Raw genomic sequence first — 24978 nt, forward strand, 5'->3', positions numbered from 1 at the left:
AAGTTAATTTTTATACACGTGTTAATTTTGTTTTATATGGTTTTAAGTTCAGTTTCATTTTAGTTTGATTCAATGTATTATTACCTTTTAGTACATCTTTGCCTTTTGTATTGTTTATATCTTCATTTGATTTTGTTTAAAATATTTAACCTTAATCTGATATTGTTAATTTTGTATAGGGATTAGGTTTCACAACATATATACATTTTATTTTAGTTGCTTATTTATATATGCATTGTAGATCTACTTACAGTGTTTTATACGCTAATATTTTTATTATTAAATTTAAAATAATAATATTATTTAAAATAACAATAATAATAATAAATTACAATAACAATTTAAAGTATTTTAAATTATATCAATAAAAAATAATAATGATAAAAAAATATGACAATTATATAAAAAAAATTATATCCTAATAATAAAAAATGTAATAATAAAAAGTAATATTAATAATAAGAATTACATAATAATGACATAAATACATGTATACTATAATAATAACAAATTTAATAATATTAATAATATAAGTTATTAATAATAAAATATATAATAATAATAATATAAATACATTTAAATATTAATAATATATAAATTACTAATAGTAATAATAGTAATAACTTTTATCATAAAGATAATCTGATCATTTTACAATGTTATTTATTAAAATATTTTTATCCAAAGTATTATTAACAATTAATTAAATATGAACGATATATATATTTATATATTGAATATTTGTAATCAATGACCATTTAATTAAACTATATATTTCTAAATAAGTGTGTACACTCTTAATCATACTCTTATTTCATTATTGTTGTATATATATCTCACACTCACTGTTCCCAAATACATTTAAATTATATGTTTAAATGCCAAAAAAATAAATAGTTGATTTCGAAAAACATTAACTTTCAATTATTTATCTAACAACTATGATTATACTTAAGTAGTCTTATTTAATACAACATTCAAAACTTCATATTACCAAATATATAATTACTCATCAATTCCTCTTATATATATTTTGGTTTAATTAGTGGTAAATTTAAAAACTTTTAAGTGAAGGGATAAATTTAACTTTTGTGTTTTATTATTAAATTTATTTTTTTAATTAAGTTATCGCAGTTAATTATTATTTTTTTAATTGGGTGTTGTAACTATTAACCGATTGACGCAGTTATTATTTTGTCGTATCATTTTGTCACCTTCTTCGATTATTAATACATGTCATTTTATTATTTTAAAATTTTAAAATTTATAATTTACAAATTTATAATTTAATAATTTATAATTTTAATATATTAATTTAAAATTGTATAATTATATTATTATGATTATAAAATATAAAATTATGATATATTTTTAATTTTTATTCAAATAATAAAATCATAATTTTATAATCATACAACTTTGAATTAAACTAAAAAATTATAATTGTCCAATGTTTGATGCAATATTTATTTTCTCTCATAAACAACAAAAATATTTATTTTGTTAAATATAAGTATTATTTAAGAAAATTTGTATAAATTTATAGATATAAAAAGGAATGATATTGTTATGCATTAAACTTTTATTTTAATTATGTTTAGTCGTACCACGAGTTTTTTTCATAACTATTAAATTAGAGACCAAATTAAATGTATATTTTAAAAATTATTGTTTTTCTAAAATATTTAAATAATTAGACATGGTAATTATATTTTCTCACATTTCACATAAAATAAAACTATTTTTTCAAAACTATTCTTCCATTAAAGTGTTTGTCGCTTAGAGCATTTGTTTTAACAGAGTTGAATTTCCAACGCTGAAAAAGTGTAAAATTAACTTTCAATTTCTCACCAGGGAATCCAACAAAGTGTCTCTCTTAAGATAGAAGGTTACAAGAATTTTTCAAAAATAAAATTATTATGATTTTATGAAATATAAAATTATGATATATTTTTAATTTTTATTTAAATAATAAAATTATAAGTTTATAATTATACAATTTCGAATTAAAATAATTATATAAAAATACAAAATGATACAATTTAAAAATTATAAAATTATAAAATTTTTAAATAATAAAACAATAAGATAATATGTGGTGACAACTTAACAATGTAACATGATAAAATAATAACTATATCAGTTTTTTAATAACCACATCATCTCATTAATAAAAAAAGTTAACTGCAAAGACTAAATAAAAAAATTTACAATGAGAGACTTAATTAAAAATATCCAAATTTATGGAAGTATATATTTATAAATATAAAATGTAATGCAAGTGAGAAAAAAAAACCTTATTATCATAATTTTTAAATTCATACATTTATAACCCTATATTTAAACTTCATATTTGTAAAAATAACTTATATTCATTTTATTATTATTTTATGGTTTATATTTATTATAACAATTATATTATTCATTATAACAATTATATGGTATTTGTTACATTTCAACAACATTTTATTTCTAATCAGAACCAATATTCATTTCAATTATATCTAAATATTACCTAAAACACTTCCTTAAACCCATAATCAAACACCAACTTAACTATTATTATATATTTTAATATTTAAAAATCTACATATAAATATGTTTTAGTATATGTAATGATATAATAACATGATTATTTAACTTTTTTAAATTATTAAACTTTTCATTTTGATACCACATCTATATATTATACATAATTATAACAGTTAAATATGTGTATTTAAGATTTATTTATTTAAATATATCTTTTTTATAAAAGAAATTAAAAAAGAAAATTTCCTTTTAAATTTTCCGCATCTTATCACCATTTATATGTAATAATATGCTGATATGTTGAAACAATTTAAAAAATCATTGTTTTCTGTTACATTTTTTTGGCCTTTTGATGTTTTTTTTTTGTTTAAAGTTGATGTGTTCGTCAACATAACGTTACATAATGTGAAGGTTGAAAAACAATTTTAAGGATAAATTTCGAGAATTTTTTTGTATAAATAGTAAACTAAATATTATTATTCTTGTTATTATTTAAAAAAAAAAAACAAGGAAAACATAATCTAAGTTCAGTGGTGGTGGCCATAGAAGAATGCTAGCTGGTTTGAGTGACGGATAGGTCTGTCAAAATCAATGCCAATGAATGTTAATCAATTTGCATAAAAAACTATGTTGTTCTTCCAAATTTCATGTTCTTAACTTGCTTTTGAGGCATTCACCATGAACTTAAACGTATCCTACCACACTATGCAACTGTGACTGTGTTTCAGGAAACACTTTTCAGACAATTCTTTTGCCTTGTGTCTGAGATTTGGAGTGGTTTTTTTCGTTAGCTAGCTGTGTTCAGCTTCGCATGGAGCTCTCACTCTCTCCAACTTCACATCGGGTTCCTTCCACAATTCCCTATTTGAATTCAGCTATACTGTGCACTAAGGCCACACTTGGATTTTCCAGTCACTCCCACTCAATTGGGTTGCAACATCACCGACACAGACGCTGCTCAATTCCGGTTTCCAAGACACCCCAGAGACCAAGTTCCATAAGGGTATGTTTGCTTTCCCTTAAAGTTCCAATTTTGATTCATTTACTTGTGTTTTCCTGAGAAAAAGAAAACAATAAGATTGATGGGTTTTGCTGAATGTTTTCAAATTGCGATTCCTGCTGTGCTTGGAATAATGGGCAATTTCTCAATCTGTAAATATGAATGTCCGGAATTCCATTTCTTTCGAGCATGTTCCTCTCATCTGGTGTTCATGACTTCGTTTAAGAACTGGTTAAAGTGATCTGGTTGTTCAGAAACTGGTGACTGTGATTGGTTCTGTGAGGCTGACCCAATTACCTTTTCTATCCTCCTTTATGTTTTTTAATATATATATATAAAATTTTGGTTTTATTCATTATATGTTTATGATTTAGAGAATATGCAACTGCAATATAAACTTGTTATTTTCATTTAATATAAGTAGGTTTTGAAGGATTGTTTTAACCCCATGTGCTAGAGTTTGAGATTGTAAAGTTTCCTGAGTGAAGTCATTGACTGGAAGGAAGTTTAGCATTGAAGTTTGGCCTTGGGGTGAAGATTTAGCATTTAAGAGAAATAAAATATTACAGTAGACATGTACAAATCATGTTTGAGATGGTTAGATTATGTAGTGATTTAATTGAGTCTACATAGAAAACAATAAAAAAAAAATAGTGACGATGATACCAATGGAAATGTGGTCGGAGTAAGATAGAGGCCACTTCTACAAAGGCAGTCAACGGGTGAGGCTTTTTGTTTGGTGATTAATAGGATCAATATTGCAATAATAATATAGAAAAACTATGGTATCTTGACAAACTAAATGATGGCATTGGCATGGAAAAATGATCAAAACAGTTCAATGTGGCAATAGAACAATTGAAGTAAAAGGTGTCAACAATAACATGCGGCGATGCTGATGATTGTAGTGAGGTGAACTGCAAATAAAGAAGTAACAAATATGAACTGACATGTTTTATATACAGTAACAGTGTTAGTGGATTGTGGCTGTCACAGTGTTAACTAGATATAAGTCAATAAGTATGTCTTTTTGTGATCATTTCATAAAAATTGCATCAATGATACTTGGAAAATTGGGCACTGAAGATTACAATTTAGCTGCAACAGCAGCTATGTATTGTTTAATTAGTCTCTTAAATTTACTATAGCTGACTTTATTTTGGTTTAAAGGACATTTTCTACCCTACTTTTTTGTTTTGGAAGAGATTTGAGTCTTCTTTATCAGTTTAAATGAAAAGGATGCTGGCAGGCTTGCACTGGAGTTGGAGCTGCTGGATCTGATCGTCCATTAGTTGAAAAACTTTTAGATTTGAAAGATGCTTGCTGGAGATTTCTAAGGCCACATACTATACGTGGTACAGCACTAGGCTCATTGTGAGTAACTTTATAACTAGCTACCAACTGTTTCATGCAGCTTCATGGCAAGTATACTTTGTCTAAGCTTCATTTTCTCTTTGTTTTACAGTGCTCTGGTGGCAAGAGCATTGATTGAGCACACAAATTTGATAAAGTGGTCTCTTTTGTTCAAAGCTTTCTCTGGTCTTTTTGCGCTGATTTGCGGAAATGGTTATATCGTTGGCATTAATCAAATCTATGACATTAGCATTGACAAGTATGGTGCAGAAATATAAACAACTGTATTGTTACTTTCTGTCTTCCACTAGTTTTTTCCTCTCTATCATCCACATTTCACATTTCTTACGAAGTTTCAATATTTTGTTCTTGAACATGTTTAACTGCACAGGAATTTCATTTTAAGATTCTTCTGCTCTGGTTCCAAAACTTTTCCAGTTGTAATTACATGTCTATGAAATAAATCCTGATAATAATATTAGCCTAAGTTGGTTTTATATTCTTTTTCAGGGTAAACAAACCGTATTTACCTATAGCTGCTGGAGATCTTTCCGTCCAATCTGCATGGTTCTTGGTTATATTTTTTGCAGTAGCTGGCCTGTTCATTGTTGGGTTCAACTTTGGGCCCTTCATTTTGTCTCTTTACACACTTGGCCTTTTCTTGGGTACCATCTATTCCGTTCCTCCATTTAGAATGAAACGCTTTCCTGTTGCTGCATTTCTTATAATTGCTACGGTATGATAAGTCCCAAACTTTTGTCAATTTGTTTGTTTTTCGTTTTGGCAAATTAAATTGGCAGTTGAATTTTAAGTAGTTGGGGATATATTTGAACAAGATTGACAGAAGAGTCTTATGCAGGTACGAGGGTTTCTCCTTAACTTCGGTGTCTACTATGCCACTAGAGCTGCCCTTGGACTTGCATTTGAATGGAGGTGGGTTATGGCTTATAATTTGTTGCTTTGTATATGTAATTGGTTACGCTGAACAACTGAGCTCATGGTTTCCAATGTTTAAATAGAGGATCACCGAAGAGTACACTGATCATGAATTTTTGATGTTTTAACCAAGAAAATAATTGAAACAAAAGAATAAAATATCTAAGGTAGAGTTGCTAAATTGAGGGCACCTCTGATTTATAACAGTCATAATGTTAGAAGGACGAACTCCACACCTTCAAATAAATTGTGCTTCGCTAACATCAGTGAAAGCTTGTGATGGTGTTGTTAGCCTTTCACCACATTTTTTTTAAGTGTCCAGCTTATCTTTTGTGAGCTTATTATATATTTCTTCTTGTATCTTTGGCTGCAGCTCTCCTGTGGTTTTCATCACAACCTTTGTTACATTTTTTGCATTGGTAATCGCTATAACAAAAGATCTTCCTGATGTTGAAGGTGATCGCAAGTAAGTTTTGGTACCCAGTTGCATGCACATTGCAGGTTTATTGAACTTATTTTCCTGAGCTGTTGATTTTTCTGTTCACCTCTATTCCAACAAATATGTATTTTTGCTTGTATATGTGTCTAATATATATGTGTGTGTATGCATATCCTCTGTATACAGCATTATCTGCTTTCACGCTTTAACATGGGGCTGCATTTCTTAACTAACTTCAGGTATCAAATATCAACCTTTGCTACAAAATTAGGAGTTCGGAACATTGCTTTCCTTGGTTCTGGAATTTTGCTGATGAACTATATTATTTCAGTATTGGCAGCCGTTTACATGCCTCAGGTGAATATCAACTTGCATCATGTGCCTAGCATGAAATTCTTTATTCATCCATGAAAACAAAACCTGATGTGCTTTCTGAACTGTTAACAGGATTTCAGGCGTTGGTTGCTCATACCAGCTCATGTGACTTTTGCAATAAGCTTGATTTACCAGGTTTGTTCATTGGATTAATAATATTGCAAAGGTTATCATTCTAGTTTAGTGGATTTTCATAAATGTTTTATTTAGTCCAATTTACTCTGAATTGTATTTTGATAATTATTTTCGTTATATTTGTTTAGAGCTGTCGATTTTCTCTAGATTTTCTTGAGTTCAACTTGGATATATGTGTTCCTGAACAATATGGATTGTAGTATCACATCGGTCCTCTATTATAAGACTTTTGCTGTGACTATCAATTTTTTATTTTCTTAGACAACTCGAGGGAGGGAAAGTTGGGGGAATAATGAATAGAAAAAGAGAGGAAAACAGAAGAGAGTCACCAGAACATAGAGGAAGAAGCTTCAGCTCTATTAAATCAAAACTCGTGAGCTGAAACATGAAGAAGCTAAGAAAGCAAGCCTCTCCCTGAGAAAGTATGTAGATAGAGAGATTCTCACAAGATATTCTAGCTAAATGCATCAAAATCCAACATTAAAGAACCCAGTTGCCCAAGGCTTTGCTCTTGTTGAAAGAGGAAAAGAACAAGAGACATGAAAAAATTCCATGTGGGAAATTACACAGCCAATGATGGTCTTATTCTCATGAAATAGGATGAACAACTGTTGCCCTAATTACCATAATCACATTAGCTTATTATATCTCATAATATCTCTAAGTACAATGTTTCCCTATTAACATAAGCTCTAGCAACACATAATTCTATTTCCAAAACTAATGAACTAAACATAGTAGAATTCTGTCAAGCCTTAACTTAATCTTCACAAGGTTGTTGAATCATTCAGTGTCAACTTCACAGAAGTTTTCCACCTTTCCTCTAAAAGTTGGTGCTAGTATGCAGTCTGTGATATTAGTTGACTGCCCAGTGCCTACTTTCTGATTTTAAGTCTAAAAACCAAATTGTCCACATGAAAGGAAGCCAAAATACCCGTTTTCATCTTAATATTAGGTGGCATAAGATATAACCTATTGTGATCAAGACTGCTAGTGCTTTAAGATATCCTTGGCACCATAAACTGTAGTATTTTACCCGTATCTAACATTCTTAAGATTGTGGGGGCATGTTATACTGATTGGAGTGCATTCACAATATATGCTTGGTGATATTACAAAAGCAAAGCATTTCCCTCATCTAGTGTTGTTGAGATTTTGTCTATCTAATGCATTATATGCTTATTGGGACCTTAGTGCTATGCAGGATAGACTTGTCTGGTGCTTTCTCATTTTTCTGTTTCTTTCTTTTTTTCATAATGCACATGTGGTTGTGAAATTGTAAGGTAGACATGACTTGTTTTCTTGTATTTCAGACATGGGTACTAGAACAAGCAAATTATACCAAGGTAATATTCTATCTTCTGTAAGAAAATGATTGTAGCAACTTATTAACTGCTTTTGATGCTCAGATATTGGACCTCTATTTTTGTCTCTTGTAGCATAGCAACTTTGGATAACGTGAATCACTTCAACTACTTATCAATACCATGAACCTTCTTCTGGCACATTAGTTAATATTACTACCTATTTATTTGTTAAATACTCTTACTGTGGCACTAAATAATAGATTGCTTGATACAACATTCCTGCAGTTTAGTATTATTAGATCAGGATAACATAGCAATGCCAATTGGCTTTTAAAAGAACTTGCTTTGCTTGTTCTGGTAATTCCACTTTGCCCTTTTGGGGTCCATATAGAGACCAAGATTTTTTATCAATGCAGTATGAATAGTTCAATACTCGATTACTCTAGGTGGCAAAAATACAGTGACCAAATTATTCTTTTAAAAATATGTAGATTCCCAAATCAATGATTTTATAATAGGACTAAAATCAAAAACAGTTTCCAAAATATTGTGTATACAGCTTTCTGTACACCATCTCTACTTGCCTAAGTGATGCACTTTTGATTTCTTATCTCTTCCACTAGTGTTTAAGCTGCTTTTAAAATGTCTGCCTTTATGATGCAGGATGCAATATCAGGATTCTATCGATTCATATGGAATCTGTTCTATGCTGAGTATGCACTATTTCCTTTCATATAGCAAACATCGCTATGTTTTTCTTTGGAAAAGGTGCACACCTGCATAGTTGGAGAGATCTTCTTTGTTGTATCAAGTACATCAACTAATAAACTATCTATTCTTATTTTAGAATTTTTATATGTAAATGTTTGATAGTATTTGCTTTTACTTTGATGTAATGCCATTAACATATTTCATAATATTACACTGAAAATATTTTGTACTGTTTTTGTACCTCTGCTATTCTTTGTGGACCATTTTTAGCTAAAGCATGTGTAGTTTATTTTACAAATATAGAGATGTAAACTGTAAAAACAAAATATGTTTATGTGGCATCACTCAACTTTTGGATTTCTTTTTAGGACATTGGGTCTGGTGACCAATGTGCATAATTTTCCTTATTACCGTTGTACAACTCTAATTTTGATTACAGAAAAGTTAAAACACAAGGTTTGATCTTTGGTGATACCTCCTTATATAGTGATATATAGAGAAACAATAATCATGGTATTACATAACACATTTAAAACCCAAGTAAATACAAAAGATAAAACACATAACGTATATTTAATATGGATTTTGATGAGTGCATGGGAGACATACAATGAAGGGTGAAGAAAGAGACTCAAAGGCTACATTGTATATTAGAAATTGTATAATGTTGTGTTGAACTTTTTGTATTTCTTTCTATCCTTTTGTAATTAAGAATTTGTTTTGGCATTATTTGCTATTAGGCTAATTAGATAACTTGTTGAATCAGTTTAATTAGTCTTAGCTTTATAATATAAACAGACATTTGTTAATTTTTATAATTAGTTTTGACTCATTTATTTATGAAGCTTTTTACATGTGGAGAGAAATTCTCTTTAGATTTTGTGAAGAATTTTTTATTCTTTTCTTTAAGTTATTGATTTAGGGTGACAAATTTTTCTCAACTTATCAATTAATCTTATTTTGGCCTTCTGCTTCATCTTTTATCTCTTCTGTACTTTCAATTTTGTCAATTTTAATATTACCAATTTCATATTCAATCCAATTATCCTAATCCAAAATTAGGCGTTGATCAAATGTTTGTTTGTATAACATATAAGATAACTTATTGACGTCTGATAAGAGTTATTGAAGATGTACCAAGATGTTCAAGAAGTATCAAGATGTCAACAAATTTAACATTTGTAATAGTTTGTGTAAAGTTCTTTTATATTATGAGTGTATAAACTATTTACTCTCGTAATGGGTTAAGTGAGTGCACCTCTACTACTCATACATGAACTTCAAAATATAGAGGCAGGTATTATTGTATAGCATATTGTACATAACTCAAATCTCAACCTAATCAGGGTGTTTCTTTATATCTGATATTAAGGATTGAAACCACTATGTAACAATTTTGGTGTTGGTAACAATTAATATATTCTGACTACCCTATTTCATCTCGTCCATTCCCTTTCATGCTATAATATAAGATAAACACAGTACATGTTTTGAAGGATAACACAAAGGTGGGGATTTGAGAAATTTTCTGCGTAACTATACATGTTATTAATGATTTGCAAGTTGCTATCATCTCAATCTAGATTGGATGAAAGAAGCCAATCAGATTCTATCCTCATTAGGAATCAGAAGATACAAAGTTATTTTGTTCCTCATCCATCACATGACCTACAAAAAACTATATGGCTTAGAAGAATGGCACTAAAAGCATGGCAAAAAGAACTCCTATGTCATTTTTTCAGCAGAGTGGCATCCCTTAATTACCACTTCATCCTATGTATTGCAAGCTGATACACTAGCTGCTTAAGGCACTTGGAGCATCAGGCAAAGAAGGTGGAAAAGCAACATGAGGGCTGAAGCGGGATAAAGATGGTAGCCGGGGAGATGGATGCGTTGTTCTTATCCTTGGAGACAAATTTTGCTGCTCCAAAATCAAATTCTGAAGCTCTAGTGGGTAGTCTCTCATGCAACCAATTCGAGGGCCTGCACCTGTTGTCCATTTAGTAGACAAGTGATTAGCCAATTGATATGATTTCCTTCCCTTGTGTGAATCTATCCTCTTCAAGATTTGCTCCTTTGTAATAGTATTCCCATCTTCATTTTGATGTTCAACAAACATGTTTGATTTGGAAACCATGAATTCCTCCTCATTTATAAATGATTCTTCTGCTGTCTCATAACCACTACTGTCTGACTCAATTGGAGAATAAAACTGGGTACGAGGACCGCTTTCTTGCTCTCCGAAGAATTCAGGCACTATCACTCTTTTTGGTATCTCAATTCTTGCTATTTTTGATCCTAGTCTTAGAGACAGTTTTGACAATGGTGGTTGAGAGGTTGAATGAGCATTAGAATCCTCATTTGTCAAGTCAAGGACCTTTTCAGGTGATGTGTTGTGACTTTCTGTTTCAATGTTTGGAGGTTTCATGGCCTCTAAAATATTGTGTTGGAAGATATCTTGGTTGTTTTCGGCTGTGTGTTCTTCTTCTTCATCTGGATTTTTCTGGATATAAGAAAATGGCAATCAGCATTTCACAAGAACTTTCATTCATGTGATGTAATGAAAATGGCAATTAGCTAATTTTTTGTGCATGGTCAAAGTTAAAATCTATGTATAATTCTATCCCAAGTTAACTCTAAAGAGATCATAGTGAATATGCAGTTATGTTAATCTAGGAGTTTAATTTTCTTCAGTCATGCAAATCCTGAATGGAAATTTGCATTGGATTGACAGATGTTATATCTTATACTGAAGAAAAGGTACCATTTAGTCATTTTACCTTTACATCTGTAAGATCCACATTATTCTCCACAAGGAATGACATGAGTTCCTCAAAATTTTCTTCTGTTGGGAGATAATGCCCACTGTGAGGCCAAACCGCCTATGGAGTTGAAAAAACTCTATTGTCAGTATGCAAACAATAGCATATAGAAAGAAAAGGAAAACAACATTATATCCGTTGTGAACATGAGTAATGATACTTTGACACACATTACATTCATTTGACACACATTGTAGGGGTAAAATAATCATAAAAAAGTGAACTTTTGTATTTGTAAAGGAAAGAAAGAGTGAAGGGCGGTGTCAAATGGATGTAAAATAATTATGTGTCAAAGTATCATTACTCTATGAAAATAAGTGGTCTGTGTCCTTCTTCATACCCTAAGAACACCATCTTCTGCCACTAGTCTACCAGCAGACAATGTGGCTCCCCCTGCTAGGAAGCTTGAATGTTGAAATGTGCCCTTGGTCTTCTGCCCTACATAAAGAGTCTTGGATGTACTAAGTACAAAAATCCACTTTGCTTTTCCTGTTGTGTCAACAGGTTTCCCACTTTTCTTGAACATGAGTCTTCCATTCTCAATAACTACTTCATAATCCATTCTCTCCACCTGCAAAAACAGCTTTTAGAATTACTTTTACATGTTGCTTGACAGTTAAGGTACATAAACAGAAAGAAGATAAAAAGGGAAATCAAAGGGAGCAATAAACTCACTGGACCAAGATATTTGATGCACTGCTGCTGAAGTTTTAATCTGGAACATCTCTCAGAAAGGACTTCCTTACCTTCCCCAACATCAAGCCTACACTTGTAGGTTGATTTATCCATTAGCTTGATCGAAAGTTACATGTTAAACAGAAATTGGACTTTCATTCTTGTTACAATCTTACCAATAGAAGAAAGGTTCACAGCTATCACAGCGAAGCCATTTGACGTAATAAAATTGAAGATTGTGACCATAGCGATGTCGAGGGTCAATCTGTTCAAGTTGGTAACTAGTTAGAGAAATTATCAGTTTAATTTGAACAATGTCACGTTAGCTATGAGACTTACTGCCTCTAGCCAGTGCTGCAAGGCAAGTTTGCGAGCCCTCACATCCTTAGACAGACCCTTTCCAACCTATTATTAAATACAAAGTGAAAACATCTTACTATCTTTCAATCTACAACATCAACAGCTCATGATATTATGATACAAGTAATGTCAGAACCTACCTTGGCAGCTCTCTTCCTCGCCCTAGACCACCGTGACACGGCGGTCTCCGGTTTCTCAATGTCAAAAAATGATATTGAACTGCGCTTAAGTTCGGCAAAATCCAAAGCCTTCCACCTATACATATGAATTTAGTTCAGTGGCCTAAACAATATTATGGATATCTTGGTCTTTCTTAGAGACCACAACCACACGAGTTATGGAAGTTTTTTTTAAATAAAATCATATTAGGCATCAGATAGAAACGCGTTCTAACAACCCAAAGCCCATTATGAGTTATTGCACTAATAGAAACACGTCAGATAGAAGTCAAAACCTTAAGATAATGAGTTATAGAAGCTTTTTCAATCCCCTCATATTTCAACTTAATTTGACAGCACTCTATGAGATTGTTCAAGACTCCTAAATCTAAAAGTGTACGCTCTCACACAAAAGATGAGTAAATATGCATGGATAACGTAAGTTATTTTTATTCTGTCATCCAATCACAAATTGTATGGTAAATTTGTTGACATTTGCAATAATTGTCTGAAAAATTATACCTACCTTGATGTCTGGTTGGTTGACACTGTAAAAAATTAATTGGCATACGAAGTAACAAATAAAATGGATAATGTTTTACGTAAATTCCAATTGTGTTTACCCAGGTACATGTGTTGAAACTAACCATCTCTGCTCTGCAAGAACTGCACAATCTGCAAGTTGCCTCCTTGTCCTAAAACTTTTGTAAACTTTCTGCAACCTCAGAGCAGCTTGATCCCATATACTATGTGCCCCCCGCAATGGCATGTATGTGTTTTTCTCCAACCAGTTACCACTACTGTCTCGACTCTTTGTGCTTTCTGGTTTACCAAAGTCCTTTTCCAAATCTGCTTTAGGAGATCTTAAAGAAAACATGGTTTCTAACTCGACCGAACCTCCAACCATCATCTTCCCTGCATATTTGGATTTCTTTGAGTCAAGTTTTAAGTCTTAACCATGGAACTAACTTACAGACAAATATGTTCTATATCTTCACCTCTGAAGTTGATCCACCTCAAGAGAAACTTTCACAATAATATCCAAATCAAGTAATGTGTAAGGTAAGGTTTTTCTCGTCTAAAAAATTGCTATAAACATAACTCAAATGAACAAAAATTAAGGGTACAATCAAGTTTAGAAAAAGAAGTAGGAGAAAAGCTCAAGGCTTCATGGACTCTTAGCATTCATGACCCTTTATAGAAAGAGGAAGGAAAACCAATGCATGAATGGGCATAAATTCCAATCATTTTTATTTGGTTCAGAGCAGAAAGAAAAGTGAATAAATTCCAATAATCGCCAGATAAAATTACTGGCCTCTGAGCTTTAATTTTATTTTCTGTCTCAGTGTCTTATCCAGCAAAAACCAAATCCAATAATTCCATAAATAATTATATGCAAAAGACTTATCCGTTGCTTCATCAGATAGGTTTCTATAGAATCCAAAAAATGACATATAGAACAAAGAATCAAATCTTCAACAGTGACTGTTTACAAAAAAAAATAATAATAATCAAACATCGTCTTGTCTAACATTTCAGAAAAGGAGTTGAGGGACATTGTCATTGTCATTGTTGGAAAATAAATTTATAACAAACCAACAAAAAAAAAATGATCAAATTGTCCCTTAATCCTCCTTCCCTTGCTTTGATGCCATTTTTCTCCTCCCTTAATCCTCACTCACACCTCCCCAACGTAGCAAAAACCAATGCCATGGTTGTCATCAAACCAGAAAACATGCAACCAACATGGGACATATTCAATCATAAGAATCATAAAAACATTGTCACATCTTTACGCATGTTTGAATATTGAAAAAGACAATGACAGCATCATATAACAAGAACAACATCAACACCAATGTTTTGTCATTGTGATTGTGATTGATGATTATGAAGGAGCATGAGCGTACCTGAATATGTGAATTCAGTAGGATCAAGGAAGAGGAAAGGCTGAAGGGGGTGTTCGGCAGAGACACGGAGAGAGAGATGAGAGATTGAACAACAACAGCTACAAACAAACAAAAGGGTAGAGAGAGAAGATGAATGGGGAGAGAAAAGAAGGAAGGGATCCACCCAGAAAGGAAGTGGCACAATGGAGGGTGGCAACGTAAGAGAGAGAATGAAAGAGAGAGCGAAGAATGTGGGAAGAGAGTGTGAGGAGAATGAAGAAAGAGTTCTTTTTTCGGAGTTAAAGGGTGCCTAGGTGTATTGCTATGCTGTGCTCTCTCTTCCTTGCAATGCTCATTGCAAACAAACACCTTGTGCCATGTTATATATGCTATTCTTGCACTACCCTTTTTATAGAATGGAGGAATGAAAACGCCATGGAAATGGAAACACAAAATTTAAAAGGTTGGTTTGTTTGTTTCTACAATGTTGTTTGGAGTGAAGTGAGACATGCAAGCTGTCTCTCAAACTCTGACTAACTCACATAACATAATTTTTTTTTCTAAAACATTTTCTACACACTTTAATGACTTCATTCGTTTATTTTCTCATTATAATTAGGGTTAAATATGTTTTGGTCTCTTAACTTCTGGTGAATTATGGAATTAGTCCATTTTGAAACTTTGAAATACGTGAATTTAGTCCTTTTAATCAAATTTTGTTAAGTTTATTTGACATTTCAAGTGCGTTTTATAACAGTATTTGACTTGACATTAAAGCAAAAATGTGTCAAACAGTATAAACAACTAAAATACAATTTTGAAATGCATACGAAACATCAAATAAACTTAACAAAATTTGATTAAAAAGACTAAATCTACATATTTTGAAAGATGAAAGACTAAATTGGTTCAAAGTTTCCAAATAGACTAATTTCAAAATTTACTGAGAGTTAAGAAACTAAAAACATATTTAATTCTTATAATTATAATCTACATTTATATCTCTTAATAAATTTTACTTCTAGGTAAAAAAATGGTTAGCGGGAGGAAAAGTTTCTAGGGGGATGAATTATACTTTCAGTAAAAATTAATTATTGAACAGAATATGTGATCCTTTGTATAAAATTTGTTTTTTTTTAATATGTTTCGTTAGTTACAGTTGCATCCTTGTTATAACAAATGTGTAATGTCGGTATTTTAATATTTCTTTTTTAAATTTAGTAATCTGGTTTTGTAAGTTATTATAAATAAGTAGATCTGATAAATAGGTTGAGTTGGTTGGGTCCAATCTTACCTAAATAAAGTGAAAAAATTACATTATGATTAATAATGAGTTATAAAATAAAAAATAATTAGATAGAATATATCGAAATATTATTCTACATGATGAAAATAAAAAAAATAAATAAAAATATTAAAAAACTAACAAATGTGTGTTTTAGAAATAATTTGAGAGACTATCGAAAAAAATCACACAAAGGAAATCAAATGTATAACTAAGGTATGATAAGACGAAAAATATCTTAGAGAATTAAGAAAACTTTTCAAATATTAACATATAATTAATGGTTGAAAAATAACGAAAATTATTTTAATGAAACAAAAGAGTTCTTCAAATTAAACAAAAATTAATAATAATAATAAGTAAAGAATTTTTTTTATATTATCTTAAATTGAGAGTATAAACATTCTCATGTGAAAGAAAAATTTATAATAAATAAAAATATTAAAAAATAATATAAATATTCAAATGTGAGGCATAATTTTTTTTTAATTAACATACATCATTTTAACATAATTACATAAAGGTTATGATAAGATAAAAAATATATTGGAGATGAGAATGAGTTTCATGACAAATGAAATAATTAAAAGAAATAAAAAATAGAAAAAATATATATATATATATATATATATATATATAGGGGTTACTTGATTAATTGTGAATATTTTAATAATTTAAACGAGAATGGAGATATGGCGGGGACGGGTATTATGGCGGGTATATGTACATCCCCATACCCATCCCCATACCCAACTGAAAAAGTCGGGGATTCCCCATACCCATACCCATACCCAGTCAATGCGGGGATTCCCCGTCAAAACGGGGACGGGTTCGGGCAATACCCACAGGGACGGGTTTATTTGCCATCTCTACAAGAGAATAACATGTGAAGCTCATGTGGACTCTTGTTGATCTAGCCACTCTTAAATCTTTTTTATCATATTTTTAGTTATTGGGCCTTTTGATGGGTTTGACCTTGAGTTGAGAATGAGTCATGTAATGGATTTTGACTGAATCCATCAACTTCTAATAGAATGTGGAATTATTAGATATTCTGGAATAACATGTAAGAAATAAGTATACTAGCTTGAGTAGAATTATTTCATAGATCTATTTTTGAATTTACAAGAAACTACCTTCGTATATAAATGTGATAAAAACTCTCTGACACTCGATTAGCACAAACTAAAATAATTATTTATAATAAAATATTATTTACAAAATAAATAAAAATTATTAATAATAAAATTATAAAAAGTATTTATATTTATTTCTATTAATTATAATTTTATTATTTTTGTTCTTTGTAATAACAGGGCGCGACAGAAAGAAAAGTATAAAAATTTAGTTATTTTATGTTTTCGGGGTGGGTGGAGATATTAAGGTGTAGAAAGAAAAAGCCGTAATAAGGTCCAAACCGTTAGTGCAGTGGAGCACAGGCCATTGAAGCCCAGGCCCATTAAAAAAATTCTCCATTCCCTGCTTCTTTTTATTTCATGTCTATTACTTTACTTTTAGTCCCTCTAAAGTCTTAACGCAGAGTATGTTCTGACAACAATCTTCTTCTAATCTTGTTTGCATTTTTTCGATTCAAGCTTCTTCTTAATTCGCTTTTCTCTGTTTTGCCATTTTATATTTCAGATTGTTGATATTTTGTTTCACAAGATTTTGTGTTTCAGCCATGGTGGAGAATAATCTCTTCGAGGATATTTTCAGAGTAGAAAAACTAAACCCCGATGACAAAAAATTATTTGATAAAGGTATTATTATTATTATTATTGTTATTTGCATCTGTAGTACTTCTTCAATACTTCGGTTCTCTTGATATGTTGTTTGTTTAGTTTAAATTGTCATGCTTAATTGTTGTACGTGTCTAGGGTTTTTCCTTTTGAGCTCTCTGTATTATTGGCTCTCGATTTTATTTATTTATTTATATACTTTTGGAATCTCGTTTTGTTATTTTTGTAAAATGGATATCAACATTTTGTGGAATTTGAAATGCATGACACTGTTAGTGCATGCACTTTTAATCTATCAGGAACGAGGGTGACAGTGGAGAAACTCTCCGTGCATATATGCATGGACTATTTTGTCTTTTGTTATTTCAATTAGATTCTTTTTGATTTTTAAACTAGTTAGTCTGGATAATGCGAATTAAGTTTAGTGTGTTTAAGATTCATTGTTTTGTACTTGATGTTTTGATTTCAACGTAATTAGGAAGAAGCGAATTTTGTTAACTTCTAAGATTCATAGAATCGCAAATTAAGAAAAGGGAAGAGTGGGAGAGAGAAAAGTGGGTGGGGAAGATAGAGAGAGAAATAAGGAACGCATCAAAGCTTTGGAATGAGAGTGTCCAGTGAGACCGTGAAAAACAATAAAGAATATCCCAAATTTTCATTTTAGGTGTAAAATTTCTATCTAAAAGTTCTTTACATTTGATGTCTGAAGAAGTGTTTTTTATGTATGATATTTTAAATTCACTTGAAGATTGAATTTCCTTTCTTAAAATTCCCCATCAAAACTCGTCATTAAAGTTTGTCTGTTGTTATTTGATTTCCATTTGTAGCGTGTCCTTGGTCTTACTAGAGATGTTTTTGATCTACTTCTGTGTATTTCATTCTAATACTTCGATTTTGTGCATCTCTAGTTACTCGAATTGAAGCAAGAAGTGAAAAGTTTGACATGTTTATGCACCTTGATATCAATTCTGAGATATATCCATTAAAGGTTGGTCAGAAGTTCACCCTTGTGCTGGTTTCATCACTTAATCCTGATGGAACACCAGACACTGGCTATTATACACAGGTAAGAAATTGATTATGTACAATACAATGAACCTTTCTTTCACTATGAAGGATTGCTATTATGGTTATCAAGTGAAACCATGGTACAAAACATTAGTTACTGTTAGAATGTGCATTTAACGCTGTATGTATGCACTCATTCTTGTCAATTGTTATTACGTTTCATGTGGCTGGGAGCTTCTGTCCCTCATCATGAATTTGTAATTCAAATCATAAATTGGGTTAATGGTGAGCGTAGACAAGATTGATGTAGAAGGGGTGGTTTTGTACTTTTAATGCATGGATCTTGATGATTACATGATACCGTTGCTTAATTTAGTACTATAAGAAGCAAATTTTCTCTGTTCGATAGACAGTTTGCTCTTTCTACGCTTTTATTTAGTGCCTTTTTTTTGAGTATTGGAATATTCAGTATGTTATTTTATAACTCGAGAGTGATACAAAAGTAGTTGATGGGTTTAAAGGGATTTGAATCCAGCCTAAATAGGGACATTCTTCTAACCACAATGAATGAAAATAGATGAAAAACTTCAATTGTTTTTAATCAATCCTTCTGACAACCCTCAGGCTTGAATTTCTTTATATATTAATCCTAATTAAACATGTTTGTGTCCTGGAAAATCATAGTAACCGGGACACTAGTAACATGCAAAATAACATTGCTGTGGAAGATATGCCATCAAGTTTGTCAATCCTAGAGTCTAAACAAATTCATGTAGCTTCTGTCGTCAGAGTATTCCTAATACAAAAATAAAACCCCCTGATTGCATCTAGCATTCAAACATAAAGTCGGGACCCATTGCCAATTTGTAATAGATATACAAAAACAGGGATCTGCATATAACTCATCTCTTGCTTTGGAATTACGGTAAAATGAATGTTCACACAACACAATGACAAACTACGTTTGTATTTGGTTCCAACATGTGATGTTTCCTAGAAGGATATATATTGGTGTTCATCCAGAGAATATTCCATATCAAAGTTCAATACCTTAGTCCTAATGGCTCACCTTCAGTTACCTTATGTGTACATTTGAAAATGTTAACTGCGTTCCTCTCAACAGTGAATAAAAGAACACCAACTCCAAAACTAAAAGTAAAGAACCTGAATTTGGAATGGAAAACTTAAAGTCTTTCCTTGTTGTTCAAGCACTCTTTTATCTAGACATCTTCGTTCCTTCATGGTGAGTTGTCAATAATACTGGGTTATTGTGATTTTGGATTCTTGATAGATACTGGGTTCACAGTTGTTGTGGTGGAAGAGGGATGATCGGTTTATAACATTATGGTGCCAGAACTTATGTTATGTCAAGTGTCGATTGATTCATAGAAAACAAACAGCCAATTTGAGAAGGCTAACAATAACGAGGGTTTCACTTCTTGTGATTAAGTTTTTCTCTGCCTAGAATCTTAAGATCAGTGCTAGTCTTTGTACAATCATGAGCTCGAAGACTATCCCATATTGCTTTTAACAGACTTTGTGTCTATGCATAACCCAATTTATAACTAATAGTTTCCTTTGTGTTTCGTAATTTTCTTTCTATTTTTATCTATTTCTTCGCTTATATTTTCTCTATTGGTTTCCAACTCAGTTAATTTAATTTATCTTACGAAATTCTGCTCTATATTTATTTTTTCCAGATCAATCGACAATCACTGGCCAACAATTTTGAATATGTCATGTATGGGAAGCTCTACAGGATAACAGAGGCTTCTGGGCGTGAAAAGGCGTATGTCTATTTCTAGTTTTGAGTTTCAAATGCATCATCCTTAATAATTTGCTAAGTGACTAAATTCATGTTAGTAACTTAATTCAGTATGGCCTGCATATATTGCCAAATAGCCATTTAGATGGTAGTTACTAGGAACAATGGCTTCGTCCTTCGGATTTGAATTGTTTTTAATTGATTGTGAGCATGAAATGAATAAGTGAATCGCATATTTGTAGTTCATATAGTGCCGATCGATTCATTTTGTTTATAAATTATCTTTGCATTGTATAGTTGTGTTGTGCCAATCAGTTATGAATTATCTTTTAATTGTGAGATAATGAGTTATCTGAAGTTACGAGATTATGAAGCAGATTTTATTCCTAGTAGTAGGTCTCCCCTAGTCAGAGATGAATGCGATCATTTCATTAATAATTTAATGTTGCAGCGAATGTTATTTTGGCCATTCTTTTTAGTAATAATATTTTTTACGGGCTTTGAATTGTAGGGAGCTAAATATTTCATTTGGTGGGCTTCTGATGCTGCTGAAGGGAGATACCTCTCATTGCAACAAGTTTGAGCTTGATCAGAGGTTGTATCTTCTTATAAGGAAGGTCTGAAAATTGTATTTAAAAAGAAAGGAAGGAGCCTTGTTGTGGAAAGAAACGAGTATCTCTACTATGAGTCTCAAATTTAATATTTAGGTGTTATAAACAAATTTTATTGTTGGTTCATGTTGATGAGAGAGTTTTAAGATTAAGACTTACGAGTTGTATAAGACTTTACACTTTAAAAAATTAAAAAAAAAAATGATACCTATTAGACTTTAGATTATTTTCTTTTGGTATTTGCCTGTATCAGGGCCATTTAATTGTGTTTACCTATCAATGCTTTTATAAACTTATCGTGTTTTCCTAATTAGGCATCAAATGCTATGACTCGTCACACCCACTACATTCTGTTTTTAGCGTTTATCTTTATGTTTTGGAACTCAAAAATGAAGTTAAAGTTTATATCTATTTTCTATATTTTAATATGATAATACGTAAACATTAATTGTTCATATTATCTGAATTCACTCGGTAATCGATAGGACTGGGCAAAACATACTGAACTGCACTAAACCATTAAAAACTGCACTGAACTAAAAAATAGTTCGTCTGAACTGTACTCAACTGAAAAACAATTCAGACAAACTGAACTAAGCTGTTTTTGTTGTCTAATAAACTGAACTGCATTGCACTATAATGTGAATTGAACTATTATAAACAGAATTGTTGTACAAACTGCACTATTTTTAAACTAAACTGCACTATTTTTAAACTGAACTACACTATTTTTGAACCGTTTTTTAACCAAACCACATTAATTTTGAACCAAATTGTATTATTTTTGAACCGAAATTTACTTCATCATTTCAATTGTTAATAAATTATTACATCAATTTAAATTATTGAATTTTTTCTTCAATTTTTTTTGTTGTTTTGCTAATAAACTTAACAAGTATATTAATAACGAATTAAGTTAAAGTATTTTTTGCGATACGTATTCATGTACAATAGTTTGAAATTAACGTGTTTTGTTACATACTAAAGCGATAATAAAAATAAAACTTAAGATATTATTTATAAAATTTAATTCTTCCACTATTATACCCTCTTTCATGAATAATAGTAATTATATGATATATAAAAAAACCACATTTGATTCAAGAGGAAAAGAGGAAATTACAATTAAAAGAGACAAATTTTATTTTGTGTTCGATATAAAAAAATATTTAGAAAATAAGTGTTGGAAGTATTAAATTTTTTTTATCATAGATAATTATATTAATTAATATAAATTAATATAAATTATATATAACACTATTTTTTATAAAATAAAACAAATATTACAGACTATTTTTTATAAAATAAAATAATTAATATCAAGTAAACTGTAACTTATAATATAACCATAAAATTCACTTAAATATATTATTATAACATAACCTAAAAAGTGTTACGTACGTTTTTTTATTATTGTATATGAAATGAAAAAAAAAATCAAAGAATAAATTTTGTGCATAGTGTACATGAGACGAGAAAATCACATAGTGTCGTACATTATCAGTACTATCTAAGCGTGAAGCACAGAAAAAACTAAAAAACAGTTCAGTTATAGTTAACTCATTTAAGTTTAGTTCTTAAAATCTGTACTGGATAATAGTATAGTTCAATTTTTAATACAATCAATTCAGTTTATTTTAGTATAAAACAATACAATTAACTGTAGTACAGTACAGTTAAATTAATTATGCCCAGCCCTAGTAATCGATGGAACTTAAAGGCAATATTCCTGATCCTTGACTAAATCAACAATCATTAATTTTAATTCAATTAATATTTTAAGCTTAGTTGAATTGATGATGTATCAATGTATCAACCTTAGTCGAATATACAATGTCTCACTCTCATATAAGTAGACAATGAAATTTATGAATTGTCCTACAGTGTAATTAAATATTTAAAAGATAGTATAAAAACTAAATGTAAAAATATATTTTCTAAATATAAAAATTCAGTTGCTAAGAATACATCTGAAATTAAAAAATAATTAAGAAAAATGATCAGTGAGCAAGTAAATTTTAAAACTATATATATTCCTTAAAGCTTCTATCTACATTTTATATATCGTTTCCTGAAATCGTAAATCTCAACAACACTCCAAGCTAAAGTTTATAATAATATTAATATTGACAATTACATCTAAGAAAAAGAATAGTGAAAACCTTCAACCTGATAAAAACATAAGAAAATAATCTAATTTAAATAAAAGTTAAATATGTTTTTTTCCCTTAATTTTTACTGAATTTTGAAATTAATCAAATTTTATTAAGTTTATTTGACATTTTAAACATGTTTCATAATAGTATTTGATTAACATTAAAGCAAAAATGTGTTAAATAGTATAAATAACTCAAATACAATCCTGAGATGCGTACGAAACATCAAATGAACCTAACAAAATTTGATTAAAAAGACTAAATTCACATATTTCGAAAGATGAACGACTAAATTGGTCCAAAGTTTTGAAATAGACTAATTCCAAAATTCACTAAAAGTTAAGGGACAAAAACATATTTAACCCTCTAAAGAATAATATATTGAGTATACTTTTACTTTTCTTTTTTAGCTATACCACTGCTCATTTTGTTCTACCAAATACAACTCAGGAAAATAAAATCATACAACTATTTTTAGGTGCTTGAATTGATTCCAAATTAAATAAATTCACTTTGTGTAATAATTTTGTCAAACTTCACACAACTAATCTAATACTATATACAATTGGGAACTAACAAAAAGCAAGATTTTCAATTGAATAATATATCTGACCTACTTCTCAATTCAAATTTTTATCTACAAAAGGTAAAAACGCTGATGTGTCAATCTCTCAGCATTTTGAAGTCTGAAAAAAAATGGAAAAGAAATTGAAAACCGAAAGTTTTAATTAAAAGTTCTTTCTCTCTCTTCCTTAGTCTTCCTCCTTCTCAATTCTTTCTCTCTCTTTCTCATTCTCTCTGTGACCGCCTTCTTTCTTCTTTCTCTCTCTTTCTCATTCTCTCTGGCAAACCCTTCATCTTCTTCATTTTTTTACCTTAAACTTTGTTTGTGTCATTTTTTTTCGTTAATGGTATTTTTTAATAATGCACTGTATCACCAAATCTCTTTATTTTTACCCAATTTTTGACTTTATTCGGACATTTTTCAAAGAGTTCTTCATATTTTTCCAATCACCGTTTACTCCATCAAAACCATTTTGTTTACAAAACATTTTGTATTCCAACCCCTTCAAATACAACTTCGAATTTTTTCCAAATCAACCTGTCAATCAGTATTCAAACGCATTAAATTTCGCACTGCTCGAGATAATGATGAATAAACTGTTCCATCATCTGCCACACGTTATAATTATTAAACTTTACTCTATTCCAATATTAAATACCCCTTCCTGAAAAAAATCAACATTAGTAAATTACATTAAATAATTCTTCTTATACTTTTACGACGCTTCATAATTCTTTTTTTTAACGTATTATTTTTTAATTCGTATTTATTATCCTGTAACTTTACCAGTTCAGACTGTCCAGTATGTACGGATACTTCCAACAGCTATGATTTCTCCTATTCTTTTTATATATATATTCCATATGTTTACCAATTCAAAGTCAGACATCTGATTTTTCTACTGTTACCCATTTTCTTCTCTTACAATTTTACTTCATCACCAACCTATTCTCCTGCAATGAAATCCATGCCCACACCACAATCCATACTTTTTTCAGAAATGGTTGGCAGATTCATTTCTATGTTTTTGAAAGATCAGGTATATTTTTTGATTCAAACTCATTTATTTTTGTTATTTATATTTATTTATTTCTTTATTCTTAACTTGCTAATCTTTTAAGGACTTTGGACACGTCGACCGAGTGTTCATAATACGC

At 30.3% G+C, this 24978-nt stretch overlaps 3 protein-coding genes across 7 annotated transcripts; 2 read left to right on the top strand and 1 right to left on the bottom strand.

Annotated features, from left to right (window-relative positions):
* The first annotated feature begins 3023 nt into the window (after window positions 1-3023).
* LOC114189752 (homogentisate prenyltransferase) lies at window positions 3024-9030 on the top strand. 2 transcript variants are annotated; one of them, XM_085676093.1, is made up of 11 exons: window positions 3024-3109; window positions 3261-3535; window positions 4782-4906; window positions 4998-5144; window positions 5396-5621; window positions 5745-5818; window positions 6195-6287; window positions 6500-6617; window positions 6708-6770; window positions 8084-8116; window positions 8741-9030. In XM_085676093.1, the coding sequence occupies exons 2-11, from the start codon at window positions 3344-3346 to the stop codon at window positions 8813-8815; spliced, it is 1146 nt and encodes a 381-aa protein (XP_085532219.1). In that variant the 5' UTR covers window positions 3024-3109; window positions 3261-3343; the 3' UTR covers window positions 8816-9030. The 2 variants fall into 2 exon arrangements, with proteins under 2 accessions (XP_085532219.1, XP_027934225.1); XM_028078424.2 differs by having other exon boundaries at window positions 3062-3535.
* A 1034-nt stretch (window positions 9031-10064) lies between these two features.
* LOC114190924 (calmodulin-binding family protein) lies at window positions 10065-14954 on the bottom strand. 2 transcript variants are annotated; one of them, XM_028080002.2, is made up of 9 exons: window positions 14714-14954; window positions 13451-13718; window positions 12786-12900; window positions 12625-12690; window positions 12462-12550; window positions 12286-12373; window positions 11951-12181; window positions 11569-11670; window positions 10065-11291 (listed from the first exon to the last, which is right to left on the bottom strand). In XM_028080002.2, exons 2-9 carry the CDS (start codon window positions 13711-13713, stop codon window positions 10584-10586), a joined length of 1662 nt encoding a protein of 553 aa, XP_027935803.1. In that variant the 5' UTR covers window positions 13714-13718; window positions 14714-14954; the 3' UTR covers window positions 10065-10583. The 2 variants fall into 2 exon arrangements, with proteins under 2 accessions (XP_027935803.1, XP_085532218.1); XM_085676092.1 differs by having other exon boundaries at window positions 13427-13718; window positions 14714-14925.
* A 2529-nt stretch (window positions 14955-17483) lies between these two features.
* Window positions 17484-21326, top strand: LOC114189898 (DNA-directed RNA polymerases II, IV and V subunit 8B-like). 3 transcript variants are annotated; one of them, XM_028078624.2, is made up of 5 exons: window positions 17484-17518; window positions 17657-17737; window positions 18625-18782; window positions 20425-20513; window positions 21001-21326. In XM_028078624.2, the coding sequence occupies exons 2-5, from the start codon at window positions 17659-17661 to the stop codon at window positions 21110-21112; spliced, it is 438 nt and encodes a 145-aa protein (XP_027934425.1). In that variant the 5' UTR covers window positions 17484-17518; window positions 17657-17658; the 3' UTR covers window positions 21113-21326. The 3 variants fall into 3 exon arrangements, with proteins under 3 accessions (XP_027934425.1, XP_027934424.1, XP_027934423.1); XM_028078623.2 differs by having other exon boundaries at window positions 17494-17518; window positions 17643-17737; XM_028078622.2 differs by having other exon boundaries at window positions 17496-17518; window positions 17619-17737.
* The last annotated feature ends 3652 nt before the right edge of the window (window positions 21327-24978 follow it).

The sequence above is a fragment of the Vigna unguiculata genome, chromosome 7 (assembly GCF_037176805.1).
Source record: "Vigna unguiculata cultivar grain cowpea cultivar isolate G323 ecotype 2 chromosome 7, ASM3717680v1, whole genome shotgun sequence".
Classification (NCBI taxonomy): Eukaryota; Viridiplantae; Streptophyta; class Magnoliopsida; order Fabales; family Fabaceae; genus Vigna; species Vigna unguiculata.